A 23,117-nucleotide genomic window follows, 5' to 3' on the forward strand; every position below is an offset into this window, starting at 1 on the left:
CTGAAATACATTTTAAACCCCACACATTTATTTTAATTTGATTTTATGTTTGATGCTTCACGCCCCTTTCAACACTTATAGACTTTTGACAATGTATTTATCTAAATCGTCCAAAACAGGTTGGACATTTTATTTTTTGGAATCTTTTTGAAGATAATTACCGTTGTATTGGCTTTACTCACCTGGTCAAAATCGGAAAGACGAATACACTTGGAGGAATTTGGATATGAAAAAATATATATATGATATACTTTAAAATATTTTTAAACCTTTGGGGGTACATCGATAAAACAAAATTGCTCTGTACTATATTCTTTGGATAAAATAAGTTTTGCTACACACGGAAGCAGGTAAACCAAAATGTTTAAGAAGGGAATTTGAAATCATCCTCTCGTAAATTTTACGGACACCATTTAGAGTTGGTTGATAATTATGGATTATCTGTTTTATATGACGACTGATATGTTCCAAGTGTCGTAACTACATCCTTGCTCGAATGTGACCTATTGAATTAGACTTATCACCAGGTTGATACTTACATAAGAATAGATAAGCTCATCATATTGCCAGGATTGAAATTTTGTATCTGCACCGGACGCGCTTCTCGTGAACAAATGACTCATCAGTGACGTTCAAAACTAAACAAGTTAGAAAGGCCAAATAAAGAACGATGCTGAAGAGCATTGTGGACAAAAAATTCCTTCAAGTTTTGCATAATACAGCTAAGGTAATCTATTTCTGTGGTATAAAAGCCTTGGTATTTCAAAAAAAAATCAAAAACAGTGGCATTGACAAAGTGGTTGTAAATAAACTCATCATAGATACAAGAATTGAAATTTTGTATTTGCGCCATATGCGAGTTTCGTCTACAAAATATTCATCAGTGACGCTCGAATCAAAAAAGTTAGAATGGCCAAATAAAGTACGATGGTGAAGAGCATTGGGTACCAAAAATATGTTAAAAGTGTTCGCCAAAAACAGTTAGGTTTTTTCGAGGGATAAAAGCATTAGTATTACAAAAATTCAACTTTGTATTTTTATGAATATAACCATATCAATGATAATCATTTCAACACAGAAGTGCTGACTACTAGACTAGAGACGCGAATGGTGCCATATGTTGAGCAGGAGGACATAAGAACACCCCCAGTGTTTGGTGGAGGTGTGTTTCTCACATTTTAATTTACTATGCTGTGTTTTGTGTACTGTTATTTATCTTGTTGATCTTTTATTCGACTTATCACTTAGTAGTTTGAATGGCCCTTCTGTATCTTTCGCCTCTCTTTTGTATATGATATGATTGTAAGTTATGTTATATACATACAAAAATGATCTAATTCGTGAGCAATTGATTATCTGATTTCGCTTATAAAGATACAAAATATTTATATACTAGTAATTAAAAAATTATGGATTATAATGAAAATTAGATTCAAACAACGAAAACTATAATGTCGATGCAGTATGTTTCAATCATGTGTGATACGTTGTCAAATTGAACATAAAAAAAAAATTGGGTACATTCTGTCATTGGTTGAGGTCATTTGGATTAGATAAGAATCAATCATCAATCCGCTATTGTCCGGTGCCTCGTCACTTGATATAACTAATCACCCTGTTACATACATGTATGAGTAACACTAAGGATCTAACATGTGGAACAATTTCTCCTAACTCTTCCGAAGCACATGAGATCAGGCCCCTATTTTTTGTTGCGTTTGTATTGCACATATTTTGTTTTTCGTGTTGTGTTTTGTATACTGTTGTCTGTTTTATGGAGGTTTTTGGAATTTTTGCTATGCCATTGTCATTTTATTTCTTAATTTATCACTTTAAATATAAATTCGGAATCTTCCGACCCTATTTGCATTTATTACGACGGGAATAATGCTGTATTTCTGAATAAAACAATTCAACCACTATCGTCTGTTTGGAAAAGAAATATGAATAAAGTAATAAATAACAGTCAATGTAATACTAAGTATAATGTTGTGTTTAGAAATTGACTGTGCAAAACGGTGGCTTCGGGTCTTGAAATTTGAAATAGCAAGTTCCATCAAAATATTTAGACTATAGCCAATATCACCTCATTGTTTTCCTTCCAGGATTTAAATTCTTCTAAAATTTATTTTCTCAAAACTAATATGACCTTAGTACAGAACAGTTGCATACATGATGTGCCACTGTAAGAATCATACAAAGTAATAATGGGTACTTGGTTGAGTTTTCTATTATAAAGGACTATGGTATTTCAATTTTTTCTTCTTCATAATAATAGGTATTTATATATTGTATGTTGTAATCAAATTCTATTAAGTTCCTCTCAATTTTATAAAAGTAGTTAACTAGTGTAATTTATAATATACATGTAATATGTGATTTTATATCCGTTATAAAATATAGAAATTTAGTATGTTGTAGTCTGTTAAACTGCTTTTGTACAAATCATAGTTTTTGTTATCTCTCTTGACATACAATATATAAATATATAAATTGTAAAATAAAGCACATAAAACTGAGGCCTTTCAATACAGAATTTTAAATAATTATTGAAATCCATAGCTTTATAACAGTTTCAAACATCACATAGATTTATTGGTTATTAAAACTTCTTTATTTTCTAATATTTTCAGTTGTCGTTCTTTATGAATATACTTTGGAAAAAAATCCAACAAGCTAATAATAATGCATCTCGATCAATATTTCATATTACTTTGTGATCGCCGCGATATAGTCTTTTTGTGCTAATGCGGCGTAAAGCAACCAACAATCAATCAATCAATATTACTTTGTGGTGCACACCAGAAAGCTTCCGATTATAAGAATATTTGAACGCAAGAAAACGAGAGAAAAGAAGATAGCAGTAACTGTTATGATTATGGCGTATTAAATTATAATCCTGGTACCTTTGATAACTATTGCTTTGTTAATACGGGATCAGATTTAGCAAAATGAGACAAAGTTATTGTATCTTCTTTGTTAGTGCAATATTTGGAACTATATCATAAATGTGCTATTGCGCTATTATGGAGTGCTGTTATATTTTCTCATGGATTTACTCAAAAGTTCGAGCAATATCATATACTGATCAGGTCAATATAACACTAACGGCACAAATTGTACAGCGCTTTTCGACAATTTACGGCTTTTCAGTGATGCTCGAGGCAAATTCCAAACCCTATGTAAATATTGAAGTCTAAGGGAACCTAATAGACCGAGAGAAGAGTCAAACTGGTACAAAAATTTAAGAGTTATGCATAGGAGAGAAACATTTCACAATTTTCAATGATTTCCAGCACATTTTAATAAATAATATCCGCATTGTCATTTTAGTACCGTCCGAAGTGCTATTTTCTGGGCTGGTGTCCTCGGTAATTTACAATCGACTAGCAGCGTTATCGATCCAGTGCTAGTATTACTATTAATGGTATACCAACAAACAATTGTTTTTGTAATCGTCATAAAGAGATCTAATTAAACACGCACTTCCCCTCAAAACAAAACATGACATATTACACACTCTATCTTCTAAGACTTTATATCCCTGTTTTTCAATCTCAGTGGGCCTACACAAAATATTAATTTTGCGAAAATACTTCTGGGACTTTAAGGTGAGTTATTTTATAGCTATTTTCAGGTCCAAATCTATGGTTTGACATTTCATAACAAAATAATTCAAATAGAATGAGAAAGGATAACTAGTGGAAGCAATTATGGGAGAATATCAGGATCAATTTCATAATGCAAGGAAATATAATGAGTTACAGGTGATATTTGCAGCAAATATCCGTGTACACACGGTTTAATAACAAATAAAAATGTCCTTACATTCTTTTGATTTTCACCTACACACTCTGATTTCCAATTATTTACATGATAATGTAATCAATACTATAGATGCTAACATTTAGCACATCAACATTAATCCCGTATGTGTATGTAAGGTATTTCAAGTTCAAACATTCAATTGAAGATGTGATGTTATGTAGTATTCATCAACAGGAAAACGAGCGGAAACCTTAAATTAAGATGACGTATAATTATGATGGTTCACGTGGATCACACTTTAATGAGCTTTATCATTGACATTTTTAGCCTTTTCCTACTGGAATGGAGGAAGCTTTATTAGGATTACCACCATTCGTAAACGGTACATTTTCATCCGAATGTGACTATAAAATCGCCAAGATCTTGTACAGTGTAGCTGCTCCAATAGTAATCATCATTACATTGTGTTTTAATGTTCTGTATATCATTCTCATCAATTACGATAAAGACGATCGATCTGCATCTACAGTTCAGGCAACGGGAATATCAATATCAAACACGCTACACGGTGTATCTCAACTTCCAATTTTTTTTTATTTTTTCTCGCTAGACAATACAGTTCCTACAAATTGGTGTAATGCATACAGAATACTTGGATTTATTTTGCCAAATATTTTTCATACAGCTACTGTATGGCAACTTGTTGTTTATGGGATTCAAAGATTTCTTTGTTTCCGATGGCCGTTCAGTGCACTTGTTTGGTATAAAGTGGATCGATTTCTTAAAGTTACTATTATAATTTATGTATGTGCATTAATAATACATTGCTATAAGTTCTTTGATTTTGTTCAGAGTTCAGGAGAACCATGTACGTTTAGCTATCGAAACGGGATAGATACTACTGTCTACACTCCATTTTATAATTGGCTTTGTGCAATAACAGTTCAATTATTGCCATGTGTCATTATGTCAATTTGTGTGGTTCTGTTAATTTACGCTATTCATCTTAGCTACCTCCGACGCAAAAGAGTATTCGTTAACAGTCTTACTGCTATACCTCGCAATAGAAAGTTTACAATGCAGGAGTGTCAGGCTTTAGGAATATTGATATTAACTTTGGCAGTAGAATGGCCTCTAACGTTGTCGATTATAATACACATAAAGTATCCGGAAACAGCATCAGAGGATTGCGCGTACACGTCTTTGTTCATTGCTCATATTGTAGTGTTGGTATCTTATCTTTTATTTTTACCAGTTTACTTCATATTTAATTTTGAACTCAGAAGAACCTTTATTCGTTTAAAGTCCGATTTAATTATGTTCTTCATGCGTCATTTACAAATGGAAGTAAACTCAGACGATGTAGATTAGCATAAATTAAAAATTAACCTCGTCGGATGATTTTAAATAAACCTTTTTTATTTTTCTTAAAACTCAAAGGAAACAGAATTTCTCGCTAATGGCATTTATTATAGCACAGTATGGAGAATTAGTGAACTTAAGTGTATTTTTAATATTAAATATCAACTGATGACTGTATCATGTGTGATGTACTTGTATTTTCAAGATTTTTAACATTGTTCAAATATCAGGTACGTTTGTTTGTGTTTTAAGCTATTTTTAAATTGATGTCTGGCATGCCGTTTTTTATTCATCAGATTGCAGGTTTCATTTTTGCATTATATATAACTAAAAAAAACACCAAAGTGATAATTTACAATAGATAACTTTCGAGTTCGATGCATTTCCGTCAAAAACTTTGGTTTAGTGAACATCACTTGTGCGTTTAGGTGCCTCGTCACTTCCGTTCCCATGTTGAGCGAGTGGTTGAAAAACTATGATGCTATATTGCACAAATTATTCGGCAAATTAAATTCTAATAATTGACAATCAGCACTTCTATCATTAGGGAATTATGATTAAGTACCTAAAGAACAAATATTATTTCTAGTTTATCCTTCACAATGACGATTACTAACACGTGACGCTTGATGAACGTTTATAGTTCGGGGATGCAGGCGATCCCCTTTATCTGGTAAATGACGTCATAAAGGCGCGCATGATTGACGGGTTTTTTTTCCGGAGACAGACAAACTCGAAAGTGGTCTATACTGTTATTATGCGTGAGGTACTTGTATTCTCAAGATTTTAAACATTGTTAAAATATTAGGTTCTTTTAAAATATTTGTGTATTTAAGTTCCTCCCAATATTGATTACTGGCATGCCATTTCTTTTCAATCAAATTTAAATTAATATTATTTTCGAAATGCATGTTTATACCAATTTGCATTATATGATAAATAAAAACCAATGTGATAGATGTGAGTAAGTTTAATTGGGTAGGTTAGGACAAGACAAAAAATGGAAGTGTGCCCATTTGTAAATATGTTTTACACCGCTACATTTGTTATGGTCGGCTAGGAACTTGTAATCCAGTGATTAATAGATATAAGAAGTTGAGGTATGAGTGCCAATGAAACAACTCTCCATCCAAGTCACAACTTGTAAAACTAATCCACTATAGGTCAAATTACGGTCTACAACACGGAACATTGTCTCACATCGAGCAGCAAGCTATAAAGGCTCCAAACAAAGAGTAGCGTAAATCCATTCAAACAGGGAAAACTAAATTCACAAAAATAATGAGCTCCGAGGAAAATTAAAAACGGAAAGTCCTTAATTGAATGGTAAAATCAAATGATAAAAAACACATCAATCGAATGGACAGCAACTGTCATAATCCTGTATTGGTACAGGCATTTTCAAATGTAGAAAATGTAAGAATGAACCTGTTTTATAGCGCTTTAACCTTAACCTATCACTTGTATGACAGTCGACGGTGCGTGAACAAAACAGACATAATAGGTAGAATTGTCAAAATAGAGGTATAGCAGTCATCACTGTGTAACAACCTCAATTAGAACAAAAACAAATATGTAAAAGGAGATGGTTGAGTCTCAACTGCAGAGCGTAGCGAGGCGAAAATTAATTTTGGACCTATTTTATACAGAAAATGTTTTCGGGCATTTTCCTTGTATGCAAAAAGCAATGTCACAAAAATACTGAACTCCGAAGAAAATTCAAAACGGAAAGTCCATAATCAAATGGCAAAATCAAAAGCTCAAACACATCAACAACTGTCAAATTCCTCACTTGGTACAGGCATTTTCAACTATAGAAAATAGTGGGTTGAACCTTGTTTTATAGCGCTAAACCTCTCAATTGCACATTACATTGACAATGATTCGTGAACCAAATGTCACAAATAGGGGTACAAAAACAACACAGGCCCCATCAAAAACTAGAGTTGATTTCAGGTGCTTTGGAAGGGGAAGTAAATCCTGCTCCTCATCAGGAACCCGTCGTGTTGCTCATTTTGTTACAACGACGGTAAATAGTCTAATTCGGCAGGTCACATTCGTGAAAAGGCTCCAGGCATCCACCTCTTGTTAGATTTTTGTAACATTTCAATAAATACGCGCCTAGAAAGGCATGACTTGTTATTGTCTGTCATAGTTGCGTTCCGTGCATTGTTGCAGTCAGAACCGGAAGTTGGTTTTCTCTTTAGCGTTGTTTTTTTTCTTCAATTTGTCATATCAAGTCTTTTTAAAGCTTTTTATACAGGGTGATCTTTTTCTCATTGTTAAATGGACGAATGATGACCTGTTATTGTTCAAATTATGTTTCTATTTTTACATTTTTATAGTGGTTTCAATGGTAATCATACAAAATATTTGATATTCGTTTTATTTTCAGTTAAGACTACAAGGTGTAAGCTACAAATTAGACACATGATGATGCATCTATAAATCTTTCATAAAAAGAGTGGAATTTGCAATCAAAAGGAGACATTTCTAGTAAGTGTCATTTCCGCACGTATTCCAAATCGAATGTTAATTCAACCTTTGCGTTTGAATATGGAATATACTATGTATGATATACTTTCAAAGAATTTTATACGTACATCCATATAAACAATTTGAAATGAAATAAATTTTGAAGATATGATGTTATGTAATGTTCAAATTTTGAAAATATGATGTTATGTGATGTTAGGATACATTTTGAAGATATGATGTTATGTGATGCTAGGATAAATTTTGAAGATATGATGTTATGTGGTGTTCAATTTAGAAATGATATTTTATTTGTGTGTGTTAGCTCTGTGGTGTCATTTATAGTTAAAAAAAAATTAAAAAATTAAGAAAAAAATCTCTAATTTCGTCTTACTCCCCGGTGCAAGGTACGATAGATCTTTTCTAAATAGATTAAACCTGATGTTCAGTAGCTGTTGTTTGTTGATGTGGTTCGCAAGTGTTTCTCGTTTCTAGTTTTTTGTTTAGATTATACCGTTGGTTTTCCCGTTTCAATGGTTTAACCCTAGTCATGTTTTGGGGTCATTTATTGCTTGCTGTTTAGTGCGGGACAATGCTCCATGTTGAAGACCGTACTTTGGCCTATAATAGATTTTCATTTACGTATTGCGACTTGGATGAAGAGTTGTCTAATTGACACTCATACCACATCTTCGTATATCTATGAGGCTCCCACAGGGTACCCCTCTGGTCGCAAGGTCGGTTTTAAATTCGTCGAGAGGTCGTTTTTAAGGGAAATGTACAGGTCGTTTTTTTCCCAACACAGAGGACGTAAGTCGGTCTGAGGTCGTGTTTTCCAAATTTTACAGGTCGCAGGTCGTTTTTAGAAGGCTCTCAGGTCGGAAGTCGCCTCTAAAAAGCCCAGAGGTCGCAGGTCGTTTTTGACCCTGTGGGAGCCTCATCTACATACAGACCACTAGAGAAATTCAACAAAAGACAAATTAGAAAAGCATTTAACATACCCATAATCTTCCTTCTGAATGGTAACCCTTGACTAGCGGAAAAGATGCACACCTGACCACTTAAAAATGATCTTACGATGGTATCACCAGCCCAGTAGTCAGCACTTTTTATGCTGACATGAATTATCATTGATATGGTTACATTTATAAATTAGCTGTTTACAAAATATTGAATTTTTGAAATACTAAGTCTTTTCTACCTCAGGCATAGATTACCTTAGCTGCATTTGGCAAAACTTTTAGGAATTTTGGTTCTCAATGCTCTTCAACTTCGTATTTTATTTGGCCTTTTTAACTTTTTTGGATTCGAGCGTCACTGATGAGTCTTTTGTAGACGAAACGCGTGTCTGACGTATGTACAAAATTTAGTCTTGGTATCTAAGATGAGTTTATTTACTGAAGTACGACTATATGTCGTTTCATATATTATGTTTTATATGTAAAATGCATACACTAACTATATGTAAACTATGTTATCTAGATGTCTCAATATGATTTTGTATTCTTCATTTAGGATATGGTGTTTTTATAAGAACGACAAAACAAATATCAGATAAAGTTCAAAATCATCGCAAAAAAATGCGAAAAACGCTAGGCAGTAAAAATAAAAGTGTGTGACATGTGCCTTTTTCAAAGGTGAAAAATAGATCTAGATGTATTTCATTTTTTTTTTTTTTTTTTTTTTCACAAATACGGTAAAAAGAGTTACATCAAAATGTGTGTCTTTGTTCAGGAAAATAATATATCATTATTAAACAACATACAAAAACTCATTCTCCAAACATTTCAAACTTAATATTTAATATAATATAAGTAAGAGACACATTTGTTTATTTATGACAGAAACTCTGTAAATACCGACAGTAATATATCTAAAATTGATTCTATTTTTTTCTTAAACAAATAAGACTCTGAAAGTTATTCTAATGGCATGATATGCAATATTTATTTAGTATACAAAATCAATTGAAAATAATAGACTAAATTTTAACTTGATTTAAATTAATCAATTATATTTCTTAAGTATATGTAATACTATGGTTTGCTTGGAGTGTTAAAAGTAATAACCGCTGCAACTAGCCTAAACAGTTGCACATCCTTCAGAAAACAAGATGGACAACGACTTTATGGGACGGCCCAGCACCAGGGCAGAGTCGAGGATGTTTACACCCCAGGGGATGGATGGAGGGATTCTTAGGTAAGTCAAAATTTGGAACTTTTTTTTTCAAGATTATGAAGTCCTGGCTTTAAGATACTTTTAATTGCCTCCTCCAATTGTATATTTCATTTTTTTTTTTCTTTTCTTTTCATTTATTATACAAATAATGGTCACAAAGGATCAATTTGTATTTATATATATGTATTCCAATATTACTTTATATGAAAGCGTATTTTTATCACAAATAATACTTTGTAATAAGTATAAAGAACTAATTAAAACTGTCCACAGGTATCCCCAGAAAGGCAAGATCTCAGCGGTCATTTAACCATAAGGCAAATCTAAATCTTGTTATTTAACCAAATGGTTGACAAACATTCAGTGTGCATCTTTTCAATGAACAAACTACATGTATATATTTTTCCAAAGGAAATGGCTGTCGCGAAAATAAATCATCACTAAGCGTCAGCGTTTCAAAAACATATCGTGTTTTAGTTAGGGTTTGAGTCAAAGATCCAGTCCGCGTTTAAATTCGGTTTAAAATTTGAACTATGTTTCCATTTCCGATTCCGAGGCTAACTTTGAGATCAAATTAAGTAACACTTCGATTAACATGATTAGTTGAACTTCAACTATAAGTATTATTATCACATACGCTAATGTGGATGCAAGATCATACGTGGGCCTATAAAATCGTAACATTTGGAATTTTCATTCATAAGACACTTTTAATCTGTTCTCACAATTATTCATTTATAGCGCCTTATTTGTCTTTTATTTTATAGTGATAAAGAAGATATGCAGTACATTTTCTGCTCCCCATTAGACAAGATATACGAATGCCCGGTTTGTTCTAATGTCCTCCGATATCCTGTTTTGTTTGAAGAATGTGGACATCGATGCTGTGCCTCTTGTCTGCCAGAACTTCTCAGGTCAGTATATTGGTAACCAGATAGGTGGGAAAGGGGTTGTAATTACTGACTGTCTGTGTCATACAGGCTGGGTTGTATTAACTGATTACAAGTGTATACATATAGCAGGCTTGGTTTTTTTTCACTGATTACAAATGTATACAGATAGCAGGCTTGGTTGTATTCACTAATTACAATTGTATACAGATAGCAGGCTGGGTTGTATTAACTGATTACAAGTGTATACAGATAGCAGGCTTGGTTTTTTTTCACTGATTACAGATGTATACAGACAGCAGGCTTGGTTTTATTCACTGTCTGGATTGTACTTACTGATTACAACCAGACAGATGCCTTGGTTGTTTTCACTATTACAATAGTAACCAGATATCTAAGTTGATTATATTCGTAAACTACAATTGAAAGCATATAGCTGTTTGAATTGTATTCACTGATTTCAAGGATTATCAGAAAGCTGGATGGGTGGCATTTGACTCAATGATTACAATGTTCACCAGAAAGCAGATCGAATTGTAGTCACTGAATACAACCGTAACCAGATTCCTAACGGCTTATATTCATTGATTACAATAGTAACAAGATATCTCTGCCTATGTTGTATTCACTACTTTTAATGGTAACTACCTAGATAATGGGGTTGTATAACTAGTAACTGATTACAAAAGTAACCTCCTGCACGTAAAAGACACCTTTGTAGATTTCGAAAAAGAGCAGGCTATTGCCGCTTCAATGCAGCACTCGCACCAGCTTCAAGGCAGCACTCGCACCAGCAAGTAGAGATCGATTAATATAAGTTGCAATAACTTATTTCCAAATTCACTATAAATAAATGTGTTTAAGTTAACCAATTATAAGTAAATAACTAGCTTGTTGCATGGAGTAAATATTAGCAGTCCTTTAACACTTACAGTCAAGTTACAGTTAGAAGAAAATGGCAAAAAGGCATAGTTTTTCTAATTCATCTGCCAAACATCATACTTTTTCACGCGCTTACGCTTTCGTTAAAATACGATATTAATATACTTACCTGTTTTCTTCTTTAATCTAAAAATTCATTTTGAATTTATTTTTTCAGAATAGCGCCCAAATGTCCAGTTGACGGAAAGATCATCGACAGGGAACGGGAGGTAACTTTGGTTCCTACATTGTCCTATGGATTTGTATTAAAAAAATAAAAGTAAATGCTGGTATACGTAAATAAACCAGCTACCTAAAGAAAGCGTTCTCTTTAGTCCTTTTCTTTTCTTTAGGCAGTCGCCTAATCGACAAATGTACTGCATTTTATCCTTTTTAAGCATGTGCAAGCCTGTAAGTTCTGTCTAAAGCGTGTAGTTCTAGATCGGCATTACCATACCGAAAAAACAAAAATAAGGACAACATTAAATCATGAACGTAAAAACAAAAAAACAAAAACAATATCTTTTAAATTGAACTAACAAATATATTCGAACAGGAGTTTTTTCAAGTTCTAAAACCATTTAGAAATTGTCAAATGTTCATTATAATCCATTTCAGTGTACCTGATACTAGTACTACATATACGGAGAAGAAAAATAACCAAAAACCATTTATGGTACTGTGATCAGTCTTATTTTTTTATAATATGTCTCAAGGTTTGGAGTTGTTTAGAGATTATCTCAATAGAATTTCTCCTTCTTATCCTACTTTCCTCGGGAATTTGAAATGGAGTGTTTTAATTAACCAACTGAATTTGACGTTAAACTTTGTTTTGTTTTTCCTAGGTCAGTGTTGATAGATTATTCCAACAAGAGCTGGACGCGTTGGAGGTCAAATGTTGCTATGTCAACAGAGGTTGTACCTGGTTCGGGGAACTTAAAGACCTTGAGGTAACACGTGTGATGCTTCATATTTTAAAAAAATACTCCCCTTTTCATAAAAGAAAATGCAACAAATCAAAATACAAACTTGCTTGTTTTATGTTCGCATATATAACATGCTGAACAATTTGAAATGATCTTTAACAATATCAGAAATTAAACCGTTTAATCATAAATTCTACCAAACGCCATAAAAAAGATTCTATTTTAGAACAATTACTTGTAAACATTCAAATTATCAGCATCAATCCGTTTAAATATAGTCATAAATAAATAGAAAATAGATAATCATTTGATTTTTATTACTGGTTAAACTAAGTACTCTTTATTTTAGATGCATTTAGAGGATTGTCGTTATACTCCAATGAAATGTCCTAGGAACTGTGGGATCGAACTGGAGAAAAGTCAACTTCGAAGACATCTTCAGGAAGAATGTCAAAAGCGCGGTATTAGGTGTGACTTCTGTCATATTCCCATCACCCAGGAGGAGGAACGGTCACATTTGGAAGTTTGTGGGAAATTCCTTCTCCCATGTCCAAATGGTTGTAAAAAGGGGGATATTCCAAGAGAAGAGGTATGCAAAATGTAACAAAAGATGCCGGTTGGGGAACCTTTCCGGATGTGGGATTATCTCGCTGTGATGAAGACCCATTGGTGGCCTTCCGGTGTTTTCTGCTCTTTGGTCGGGTTGTTGTCTCTTTGACATATTTCCCATTTCTATTCTCAATTTTATATAATTAGTATAGCGAGTATCTTTTCAGGCGTGCAGAAACTGTTTGTGAAACTCTCCTTTAAAATGGCGTAATTCTGATTTGCACTATTATATATTACATGTAGTTCTAAAAGAGATCAATATCTTAAAATATTTTTTTGAATTAGAAAGTCTGGATATATGATGTATGTGAACAAGAGAAACATCAATTAAAACATAAGGAAATGTTCGATATTCGAAAGAAACAAGTACTTGAGAATTCCGACTCTGCGTGTTGGTCTTATGGAGCAATTTGTCGCCACAATTATAAATGTAATATTTGCTGCTGGAAATTAAGCAGCCATCAATCAATCAATCATATAAATGTGCTTCAATTCTTGACAATACAAAATGACGATGTCACTGCATCTACAGAAACAGAAAAATCGAAAGTAAATTTAAGTCAAAATAACTTGTGAATTTTGTATGGACTATCATTTTTCCAAATACGTTTTTAAAAAAACTGGGGGTTTTTCAGATGGAATTTCACTTAGAAGAAAAATGTCCACAACAAGAGATTCCGTGTCCTTTTGCAAATGCAGGCTGTGACTTCATGGTATTTATGATTATTTAGGGTCATATGTTTTTTTATTTTATTTTATTTTTTTTATTTTTTTTGGGGGGGGGGGGGGGGGGGTAAGGAATATCTACCGACAGTCTTCACGATTTTTTGGAAATCTTTTTTATGAGCTTATAGATTTTCCCGTAATCGTTTGACTCATGAGAAATATTAGTGTTTAATGAAATTAATGAAAATTATAGAAATTTGAAAAATGAAGAGTTGAACTTTTTTTTTTTTATCTTTATTCATATTTTAAAAACTTTTGACATAATTTGATTTAAAACCGTCGATTTAAAAGGTTCTTTAAGATTGTAGATTACAAAAAGATAATTCTGATTAATTATTGCAAATTTAAAATCTTTTTGTATAATTTAAGACTTGTGACATAAATAACAAGAATGAAGTAAAATTTACTAGAAAGACAATTCACGGGATTTATTCCGATTTCCTTATTCAATAGAAAAAAACAATGGTATAGTTAAGACATAAATGGAAAGGAAACTTGATCATACTCCTTTAGAAATTGGACGAACAGTTTTGAAAGAGGAAAAGAAAATGGTCCAAGATAACTAGCTGCACCTTCCTTAAATGTAAAATATATATAAGAACTAAAATTAAAAATAAAATTTAGAAATAGGTAAATTTGTTTTTAAATACTTATTTTCCAGAGTAAAAGAAAAAACTTACACAAACACATCAAGGAAGACCCTATTTCTCATTTGGGCATGGCTTGTGATACAATTATAGCCCATGGCAAAGAACTGGACAACAATATGAAACAACTAGCAATGCATACCAACAAGATTGCAGATTTGGAACGAACAGTTGATACTCTGGAAAAATTATATGGGTGCCAACTTGTGTGGCGTATTGAGAAATGGGAAGACAAAATGTCCGAAGCAAAACTTGGTCGAAAACCAACAATTTTCAGTCCCCCTTTCCTTACAACTAGGCATGGATATCGAATGGCAATGTCTCTTTGCCCCTATGGTGACGGTCGAGGTATATAAAACATATTTTATGTAAATAAACAAACAGAATTAAAGGTCCAACTAAATTACCTTTCTCACTGAAAAGATTTGTCGAGATTAGCAGGAACAAAATAAGTTTTTACAAAGAATCAAATCATTATATATTCAATGTCCAGGATAAGTAGCTATAATATCATAATCCTTCAGATAAAGAATACAAGAATTAAAGGTCAAACTAAATAAATCATAGTTTTTAATCTAATCTAGACAAATGATGATATATTTCCAATATTAGACTAATAGTGTTTAAATGACAGTTGCAACTTGGAATGATGTAAGGTGTATTATATAATAAACATGTCCCATCTATATTTATAGCAGTTTTAATCATTTTGTTCACTTTAAATTGTTTGTTTGTTTTTTGTTTGCTTTTTTATTATTTCATTTTTTTTGAAACAAATCTTAAATAATGAACAAAATATATCAATTGAATAATAAACAGTTTGTTTTCCAAGTTTTAAACGCAGTTTTACTGCAGTATAGCAAACAATACCTAATGGGAGTGTGCATGCAGTACAGTATCAACATGAACAAACAAACAAAAATTAAAAAAAAAACAATGGGTAAAGATAAACATACAAATACAAAGAATTATTCTTCACAGGTTCTGTAGTAATTCAAAATGGTAAATATCAGTTCAATTCAGTGGAAAAAAGCACAACATACTGGTAGTCCAACTACATTACATTAATAAACTATGTGTATATAGATTTACCAAATATACTATATAGATATACAATTGCTATTAGATTTACCAAATATACTATATAGATATAGGAAGATGTGGTATGAGTGTCAATGAGACAACTCTCCATCCAAGTAACAATTTATAAAAGTAAACCATTATATGTACTATAGAACAATTGCTATTGTTTGTATTTTTTGGGGGAAAAAATAATCTAGAAAGCATTGATATTTAGTGAAACATTATGGTGGTCCCTAATGCAAGAGCTTCCTTTGTATACATACAACGTAATTTCACTTCTCTTCTCAGTATTAGGGGACGACCATTTAATATTCGGGGGGGGGGGGGGCAGGAGGATTTAAAAAAAAAAAAATAACTCAGCCTTGATAATCACAATGGTTTGTTCTGTGGTAGTTTGAAAATAAATTACTTGACTTGCAATGTATTGAAAATAAATAACTCAGCAGGTCTAATCGAAAGTATGAGATGGCACCAGATTCTTCATAAATTCATCTCTTTTCCAAAAAAAAATCGGAAAACACTTCCCCAATCTTTTAATAATAAAAGTATAAATATTATTTAAATATACTTGAAATGTCTGCAAATTGGTTTCATTTAACTTGAGGTATATTTTCTCAGGAACACTTACCTCACTTTTATTACAGGGCCGTAACTACATTCACATAACATTGAGGCAAATGCCTCATGTAGGAAATTTCAAAGCCAAACACTTGTCTCCATATCAAATTGTGTTCACTGCGAGTGCCTTGCAAGAAGCAAGTTCTGTTCTCCCTCAGACGTAGTCCCTAATTTTTCGGGATCAATGTTTCTTATTTATTTGTCTTTTGTTCATTGATTGCCCTTCTGTATTCTGTTAGTGTTGCATTCCTTTTGTAATTTAGTAATTTTGTTATTAACTTTATCATGAGTTTAAAAAAAACATAATGCACAGACGTAACTAGGTGAATTACATTTTTGCTTTATCATGCATATTGGTCTTTTGATGTTGTCCCTAGACTTAAGTCTGACACTGAATCTATACATTTTGCTTTGAGACCAAAATATTGTCAAAAAATTATTAAAACAGAACTTGCATTTTCAGAATAAGAAAGGGTCTTGGGAACACCCAGAAAGCATGAATTTGCATCATTTTTTCTATAGCTTCTTGAGCCTTCAGTGGCTCCAAAACCCTTCAAAATATTTTTGCCTCGCTCCGCTCGGCGAAACATGTTTCCCAATACTTTGAAAAAAGCCTAGATACAACCAAACTTTAATACTGTGAATGTCAAATGTATGTGTGCATGCAATACATGTATATGCAGTTGGGAATATAGAAGATTCTTTTCTGCAGATGATGATGATTAATTCTGATTAAATGGTACATAATGACTTGACTATACATGTATTATTTATAATAAACAAATAACTTAAAAAATGTATGTTTTCGAATATTATAAATATAGTTGTGAAAATAAATAATTAGTCCCTTGCTTTAATGAAAATGAAAAATCTTGCCTCAATAGTGCAGAAAATAGATAACCTGTCCTCCTAGTTTACAAAAATTAATAACCGATCCAAAACAAATCCTACTGCACCCCTCCCCCCCCCCCCCCTTCCCCCGAATATCAAATGGTCGTCCCCTTAGACTATGTCAGTGTTTGTGATGAAAACTTAATTCAATTTAAGTATTTGTATCTGGGTGTCACTATTTCTAACTCCTAAGTTATAACTTATGTATATTGAGTACATTGGGGAAAGAAATGTGCCTCATCTTCGACATGTACTGTGTATTAATATTGGTTCAATTTTTTGTATTTTTTTTAGCCAGAGGAAAATTCCTTTCCATTTTTATATGCATCTGTAAAGGAGAACATGACGCTCTGCTGACTTGGCCTTTCACTCATCGGGTATCCTTTTCCCTTATCGACCAGTGCCAGGATCCGAAGTCTCGTCGCAATGTTACATATACGATAAAGCCAAATATCATCAAAGATAACAAGGCTTTCCTTGGACGTCCTGTAGGGGAGAGGAACGCAAGTTTCGGAGCTCAAAAATTTGTAGAGCTGGAAATCTTAAAAACAATGGATTACATAAGAGACGACAGTGTATTTATTAAATGTGAAATAGGCAGTGAAGATATGACAAAATTGTAAAGGATGACAGTGAATGTAAAAATATTAGGGACTATCAGTTTAGTTTACAATTTTATATGTGATTTTGATTTTGCATGTAGTATAATGGATTTCTTTTTAAAAAAAATGGCAGAATAAAAAAAGTACTATAGCAAACAAGTAGTCATTTAATCAGTGCTCGTTGTTTTCAACTTTTGAGTTTGTACTATTGCATTGTCTTTCTAAAACTGTGTTTGTTAGATTGCCACTGTGTCTTACCAATTGTATCCATCTCAACTTCAGCTTTAGTTTGTGCATGTCGTTGCTGTATAAAATCTACTCTGATATCATACAATCATCGATATTGGCATGCATTTATATCAGCACGTTTATAAGAACTTTGAGTTTGCGTTCTATAACTTCGGGCATCTTTCTATAGTCCTTAATATTGTTTAACTTGTACTTGTCCTTTTTTATTTTTCACACAGGAGCATCACTAGTACTGATTTTGTTGTTCGTTCTTTCATGCATGCATTATTTTCCACATATATCGAGATTAAAGGGGAATATAATAATTATATTTTTACCGTTCGCTGAAATGATGGTTCTCGCAGAGTTCATTTTGAATTTTGGGCAAAAGCTGAAATCTATCAATGCATCTGTAGGCTAGCGGGCAATATTTGTCAACACGGTTAATTAATTAAACAGCTTCTTCGTGTATTATCCTACCATCTCATTCACATAATGGATTCATTAAAAGGGATAAAATCCACGAAGAACTTGAAAAGAAAATAATCAAAATGATCCATTTGACGTGGCTCTGTACTTCTACATCCCGTCATTGTGTTATCGTGCTATGGTAAATTTGGTTATTCTTGTCTTTCGTGTTTGCGAATGTGCTTTGTCTATATGCCTTTAAGAATTTCTTGGTTACATCCTCTTTTTTTTGGGGTTTTATTGTGATTATGATTATAACGCAATGGTGACTGATGTGCCCCTTTTTGACATTTTTACCTATTATATGTCTGTTTGTTCATATATCGTTGTCAATATAATGGAACTTTATGCAACTGTCATACAAGTGAGAGATTTAGCTAGCTGTAAAACCAGGTTAAATCCACCATTTCTACTTAATAAAATGCCTGTAGCAAGTCAGAAACATGACAGTTGTTATTTATTCGATTGATTTGTTTTGAGCGTTGGATTAATTTTGCCACTGGTATTTGATTACGGACTTTCGACGTTCAGTATTTTTGTTATTTTACTTCTTTCAAAAAAACAGAATACCGTGCTTGGTTGATTTGACATTGGGAAACAAATAGAGTATTGACTTTTCAAAAATCGATTATGACCAATTACTCTTGTCGGAAATGACCTTTCGAAGTCAGTCCCAATATACCCAGTCAGGATCCTACTTCGTCAAAATTATCTCCCCATTACGCCAGTTCATTTTCACAATCGTAAAAATGGAAGCCATTGTAGCGATGACGCGCTACCAATTTTGCTCTTGGAAACCGATAAATTTATCCACATTGCACCAATACGATCCTTATATGTCAGTTATATTTTAAAAGACAAATGTATCAACTAGCTAATGAGCATCAGTTAATGATCTTGTCTGCACTGATTCAACTTAAAACTATTGTCTGATCGGTTGTTAGGTGGAACTTTCGAAAAATCATAAACATTTAAAAAAAATCTTATTAAATATTACGTGGAAGGGCAGACTAGATTTTTTTAGTGGTTGAAGACTATAAACCCTAGTTATCACACACAAAAAATTAGAATTTTTCGAAGATATGCATTTTCATCATCCAACTTGTAAGACTGTCGTCAAGTACTTTCAGTAAAAAAATACCTATTCGAACACACCTTCCCTGTTTGTGTGACTCATTAGATAGGTATTTCACTTGACCCATATATTTCATCTTTTAGTACTGTTATTTTTTTGTGTTATAAAGTCAACCTGTAGCTTTAATTTATAAAAATGATAGAATCTGAAGCGAGACGATGTATGAAATATTCTTACTTTGAACGATATCAAGACAAAATACTCAACTCAAACACACCCTAACATAAAAAGGTGCACTCGATTTTTTCTTTTCGATACAATTGTTACCTATTTTTTGGAATTTTTTCTTCAGTCACATAATGGAAGGGCAGACACGAAAATTACTGAACTAATAGATTGATATCTTTTCCGTCCGTGGTAATTTTTTCAAAAAAATCGGAGGTTATGCATTTTTGTCATCCAACTTGAAAGATACCCATGTCGTCGACTTGATATCTAATTGGTCTGCTTAACTATGTACTAGATAAATTGAAAACTTATGCAAATGGTGTTTTTGAAATAAAACACCTCGTAATTGAGAAGAAAATTGCAGTTTTGTTTGTTTCTATTAACTTTTTAAAAATTTGTCACTATAGTAAACAATACAGTAAACATTTATCGCCTTCTCTAATAGAGAGCTTGGATTCTTTTGTTCTATTTCAACCTGGTTTCCGACTGTACCGTTACAATTTAAATGTCCATATTAATTTCCGTTTAAATGGAATGGTGGGACGATAGACTAAACTAAAGAACTTAATAAAAGGTGACCAATCAAAATTTAAATACAATAGAAAGAGAATAAATCCTCTGGGTTGCTATCCAAAATAAGATCTGTATATTACTATATATATATATTTTTGAAATCAAAGCCTGGTACACCAGTTTATAACCCAGAACAAGTAAGTACATATTTTTGTTTATCTTATATCTTATTCTTTCAATAGTTATTTGCAGTACAGTATATTTTAAAAAGCTTGATCAAATACAAAACTATATTATATGTTTAATAGGTATGTGCTACCCGTCGTCTGCTGAAAAAGTAGTTTTATTTAATATATATTGAATGGTTAAACCGTTTACACCCCCCCCTTTCCCCCTCCCCCCCCCCCCCCCCCCCCCCCCATAAAACGATAAAGGCTCATGCATGTCGGCGCTTCTTCTTTCATGCTTGCATTATGAATCAGTTTTGTTTACTACTTTTAAGTCTTCAGTATATGCTGAATATGTTAATGTACGGAAACCGTCACCATACACACTTCAGATTTAATGGTGTGACTTGTTTATAGCTAAGACAGTAGTATAACTTCCAAAAGAGCACCCAATCAAAACATAAATGTATTCCTTATTGCTGTTTGTTAATCTTGCATCATAAACTTAGTTTAGTACATGTATATATATTTATCAAAACGAATTCAATAAACTTTTATTTGAGGTGTGACAATATTTGTCTTTTGCTAGGTTGATTTGTAAGGACACTCAAAATGCATGGCAACAAAAATCGATTTTCGGATTTAAGATATAAAACAAACATAATCTGTACCCTTTAAAGATCTTTAAACATATCTGCATTATAATACATTTCATTCTTTCTATTTGAAGAATATTTCTTATTTTCATTTTTTTTTTAAATTAATAGCTTGTGAGGGGCAGGTGCAATGTTTGATATCTTTAAGGTTATTATTGGCGTGGGTGTCGCAAGTATTTTATTAAATGTTCCAGTGTAATTGGACGAAATATCAATACCAGATTAACTAAGGATCATGTATATACAAGAAAGTTGTAAAGTGAATAAATCATATGTCTACTGAAATCGTTATTGAGATCATACACGTTTTATTTTTGGAGTAATTTTAGGAGACAATTATTACATTCTTCCGGGTTCTCTGCTTTAAAAATGATTTGTGTGTAAGTGTATCTCTGACCAAAGTTCATGTTAGGAATAAAAAATATTTATAATATTGTTTCATTTTGTAGGTGTCAAAATGTCTGAAAGAAAAGCTGTAATCAAGAATGCTGACATGTCAGAAGACATGCAGCAGGATGCTGTTGACTGTGCAACACAAGCTCTGGAGAAATACAACATCGAGAAAGATATTGCAGCATACATCAAGAAAGAGTTCGACAAAAAATACAACCCAACATGGCATTGTATCACCGGACGTAACTTTGGAAGCTACGTAACACACGAGACCAAGCACTTCATCTACTTTTACTTGGGACAAGTCGCCATCTTGCTCTTCAAATCTGGTTAGAAAAATCAGAATGACAGATAGAGGAAACACGAACAATTGGAACAACTTTACTGCCATTTATCAAGTTGTGATGATCAGATCTGACGCTTATATTTTACATAAGCGGCCACGACAGTATTGACACATGACAACATTTTACAGCATTTTGTTATTTGTTATTTATTTTATACACAGATAGTGTTATTTTATAAATATTTTTATGTTTCCTATACATAAAGTATGAAAGAAGAGTTCATTTTGTCTCAGTGGTACTACAATCTGCCAGGTTTCATGATGTATATATATATACAGAAAAGGAGATGCTATGTTATTGCCAAATGGTAAACTACTATGCAGCTTCAATATAGCTTCAGGATACCTGAGATCACCCCCAGTTTTAGTGGGGTTCGTGTTGTTTATTCTTTAGTTTTCTATGTTGTGTCATGTGTACTATTGTTTGTCTGTTTGTCTTTTTCATTTTTAGTCATGGCGTTGTCAGTTTGTTTTAAATTTATGAGTTTGACTGTCCCTTTGGTATCTCTCGTCCCTCTTTCAAACAATGAGCAGTAGTCATGATTGTATGAAAAGCTAAAAAAAAAAAGGGTCCTTTGTTAATGAATGCTCGGTCTCAACATTTACCGTTGAAAACAAGATAAGTTCAATACAGTACACATATTTCGATAAGACGATGAATGCGGTATAATGATAATGAGACAACGGTCCACCGTATTCTACATTGAAGCGAGTTGAAGAAGATATAGGTCATCGTTACGTATGTCCTTCAACATGAGCAAAATCCGTACCTAAAAGTAAAAGGTCTGATAAACGAAGACAAAGCAATGGTTGGATTTATAATACTCATAAAACAAATATGACAGATACACAATAACGACAATCACTGAATTAAGGTTATTGGTGTGTGACAGGCATGCATGCACATACATAATGTGGCGGGGTTCAACATATCACATGGCGCTAAACGCTTCCCTTACCTTGATCATACAATATTAAAAAAAAAAAAAAATCATTTGGAATGGCTTAATTGTTGTAAAGTCAAAATGCCGAAATCGATGGGTCACTGTGAAAACTGTTAAAATATGGGAAAATAAAGGTTCGCAGGTAGGTGAAACTTACATAAATGAAGAGATAAATTAAAAATGAACAGATTGATGCCCGATTTATATAATTCCAAGGCCGTCAGTCGGCATCAGAAGCGACGGAAGCAGCGCATCTATTTTGGGTGGGCAAATATCCACTTTTTGGTATCGGACGAGCTCTGACGTCCCACGGCCCCAGCTTGTCTGGCAAAACAGCCCTTGGACGTCATAGTAATCTCGGACTACACATCGTCACACAATAGGAATAAACTAAAGGATAAAA

The 23,117-nt window shown here is 32.8% G+C and overlaps 1 protein-coding gene and 1 long non-coding RNA gene across 4 annotated transcripts; both read left to right on the plus strand.

Annotated features, from left to right (window-relative positions):
• The first annotated feature begins 5,220 nt into the window (after positions 1-5,220).
• LOC143075690 (TNF receptor-associated factor 4-like) lies at positions 5,221-17,817 on the plus strand. Of its 3 annotated transcripts, XM_076251233.1 has the most exons (10): positions 5,221-5,360; positions 7,526-7,626; positions 9,631-9,804; positions 10,551-10,697; positions 11,773-11,824; positions 12,440-12,544; positions 12,870-13,109; positions 13,765-13,842; positions 14,517-14,850; positions 17,389-17,817. In XM_076251233.1, exons 3-10 carry the CDS (start codon positions 9,719-9,721, stop codon positions 17,715-17,717), a joined length of 1,371 nt encoding a protein of 456 aa, XP_076107348.1. In that variant the 5' UTR covers positions 5,221-5,360; positions 7,526-7,626; positions 9,631-9,718; the 3' UTR covers positions 17,718-17,817. The 3 variants fall into 3 exon arrangements, with proteins under 3 accessions (XP_076107348.1, XP_076107349.1, XP_076107350.1); XM_076251234.1 differs by lacking the exon at positions 7,526-7,626 and having other exon boundaries at positions 5,232-5,360; XM_076251235.1 differs by lacking the exon at positions 5,221-5,360 and having other exon boundaries at positions 7,545-7,626; positions 9,696-9,804.
• A 2,506-nt stretch (positions 17,818-20,323) lies between these two features.
• On the plus strand, positions 20,324-21,963 carry LOC143075691 (uncharacterized). The gene is made up of 2 exons (XR_012978384.1): positions 20,324-20,405; positions 21,481-21,963. It is a non-coding gene; the product is annotated as an uncharacterized LOC143075691 (long non-coding RNA).
• The last annotated feature ends 1,154 nt before the right edge of the window (positions 21,964-23,117 follow it).

Source organism: Mytilus galloprovincialis, chromosome 5 (assembly GCF_965363235.1).
Source record: "Mytilus galloprovincialis chromosome 5, xbMytGall1.hap1.1, whole genome shotgun sequence".
NCBI classification, from domain to species: Eukaryota; Metazoa; Mollusca; class Bivalvia; order Mytilida; family Mytilidae; genus Mytilus; species Mytilus galloprovincialis.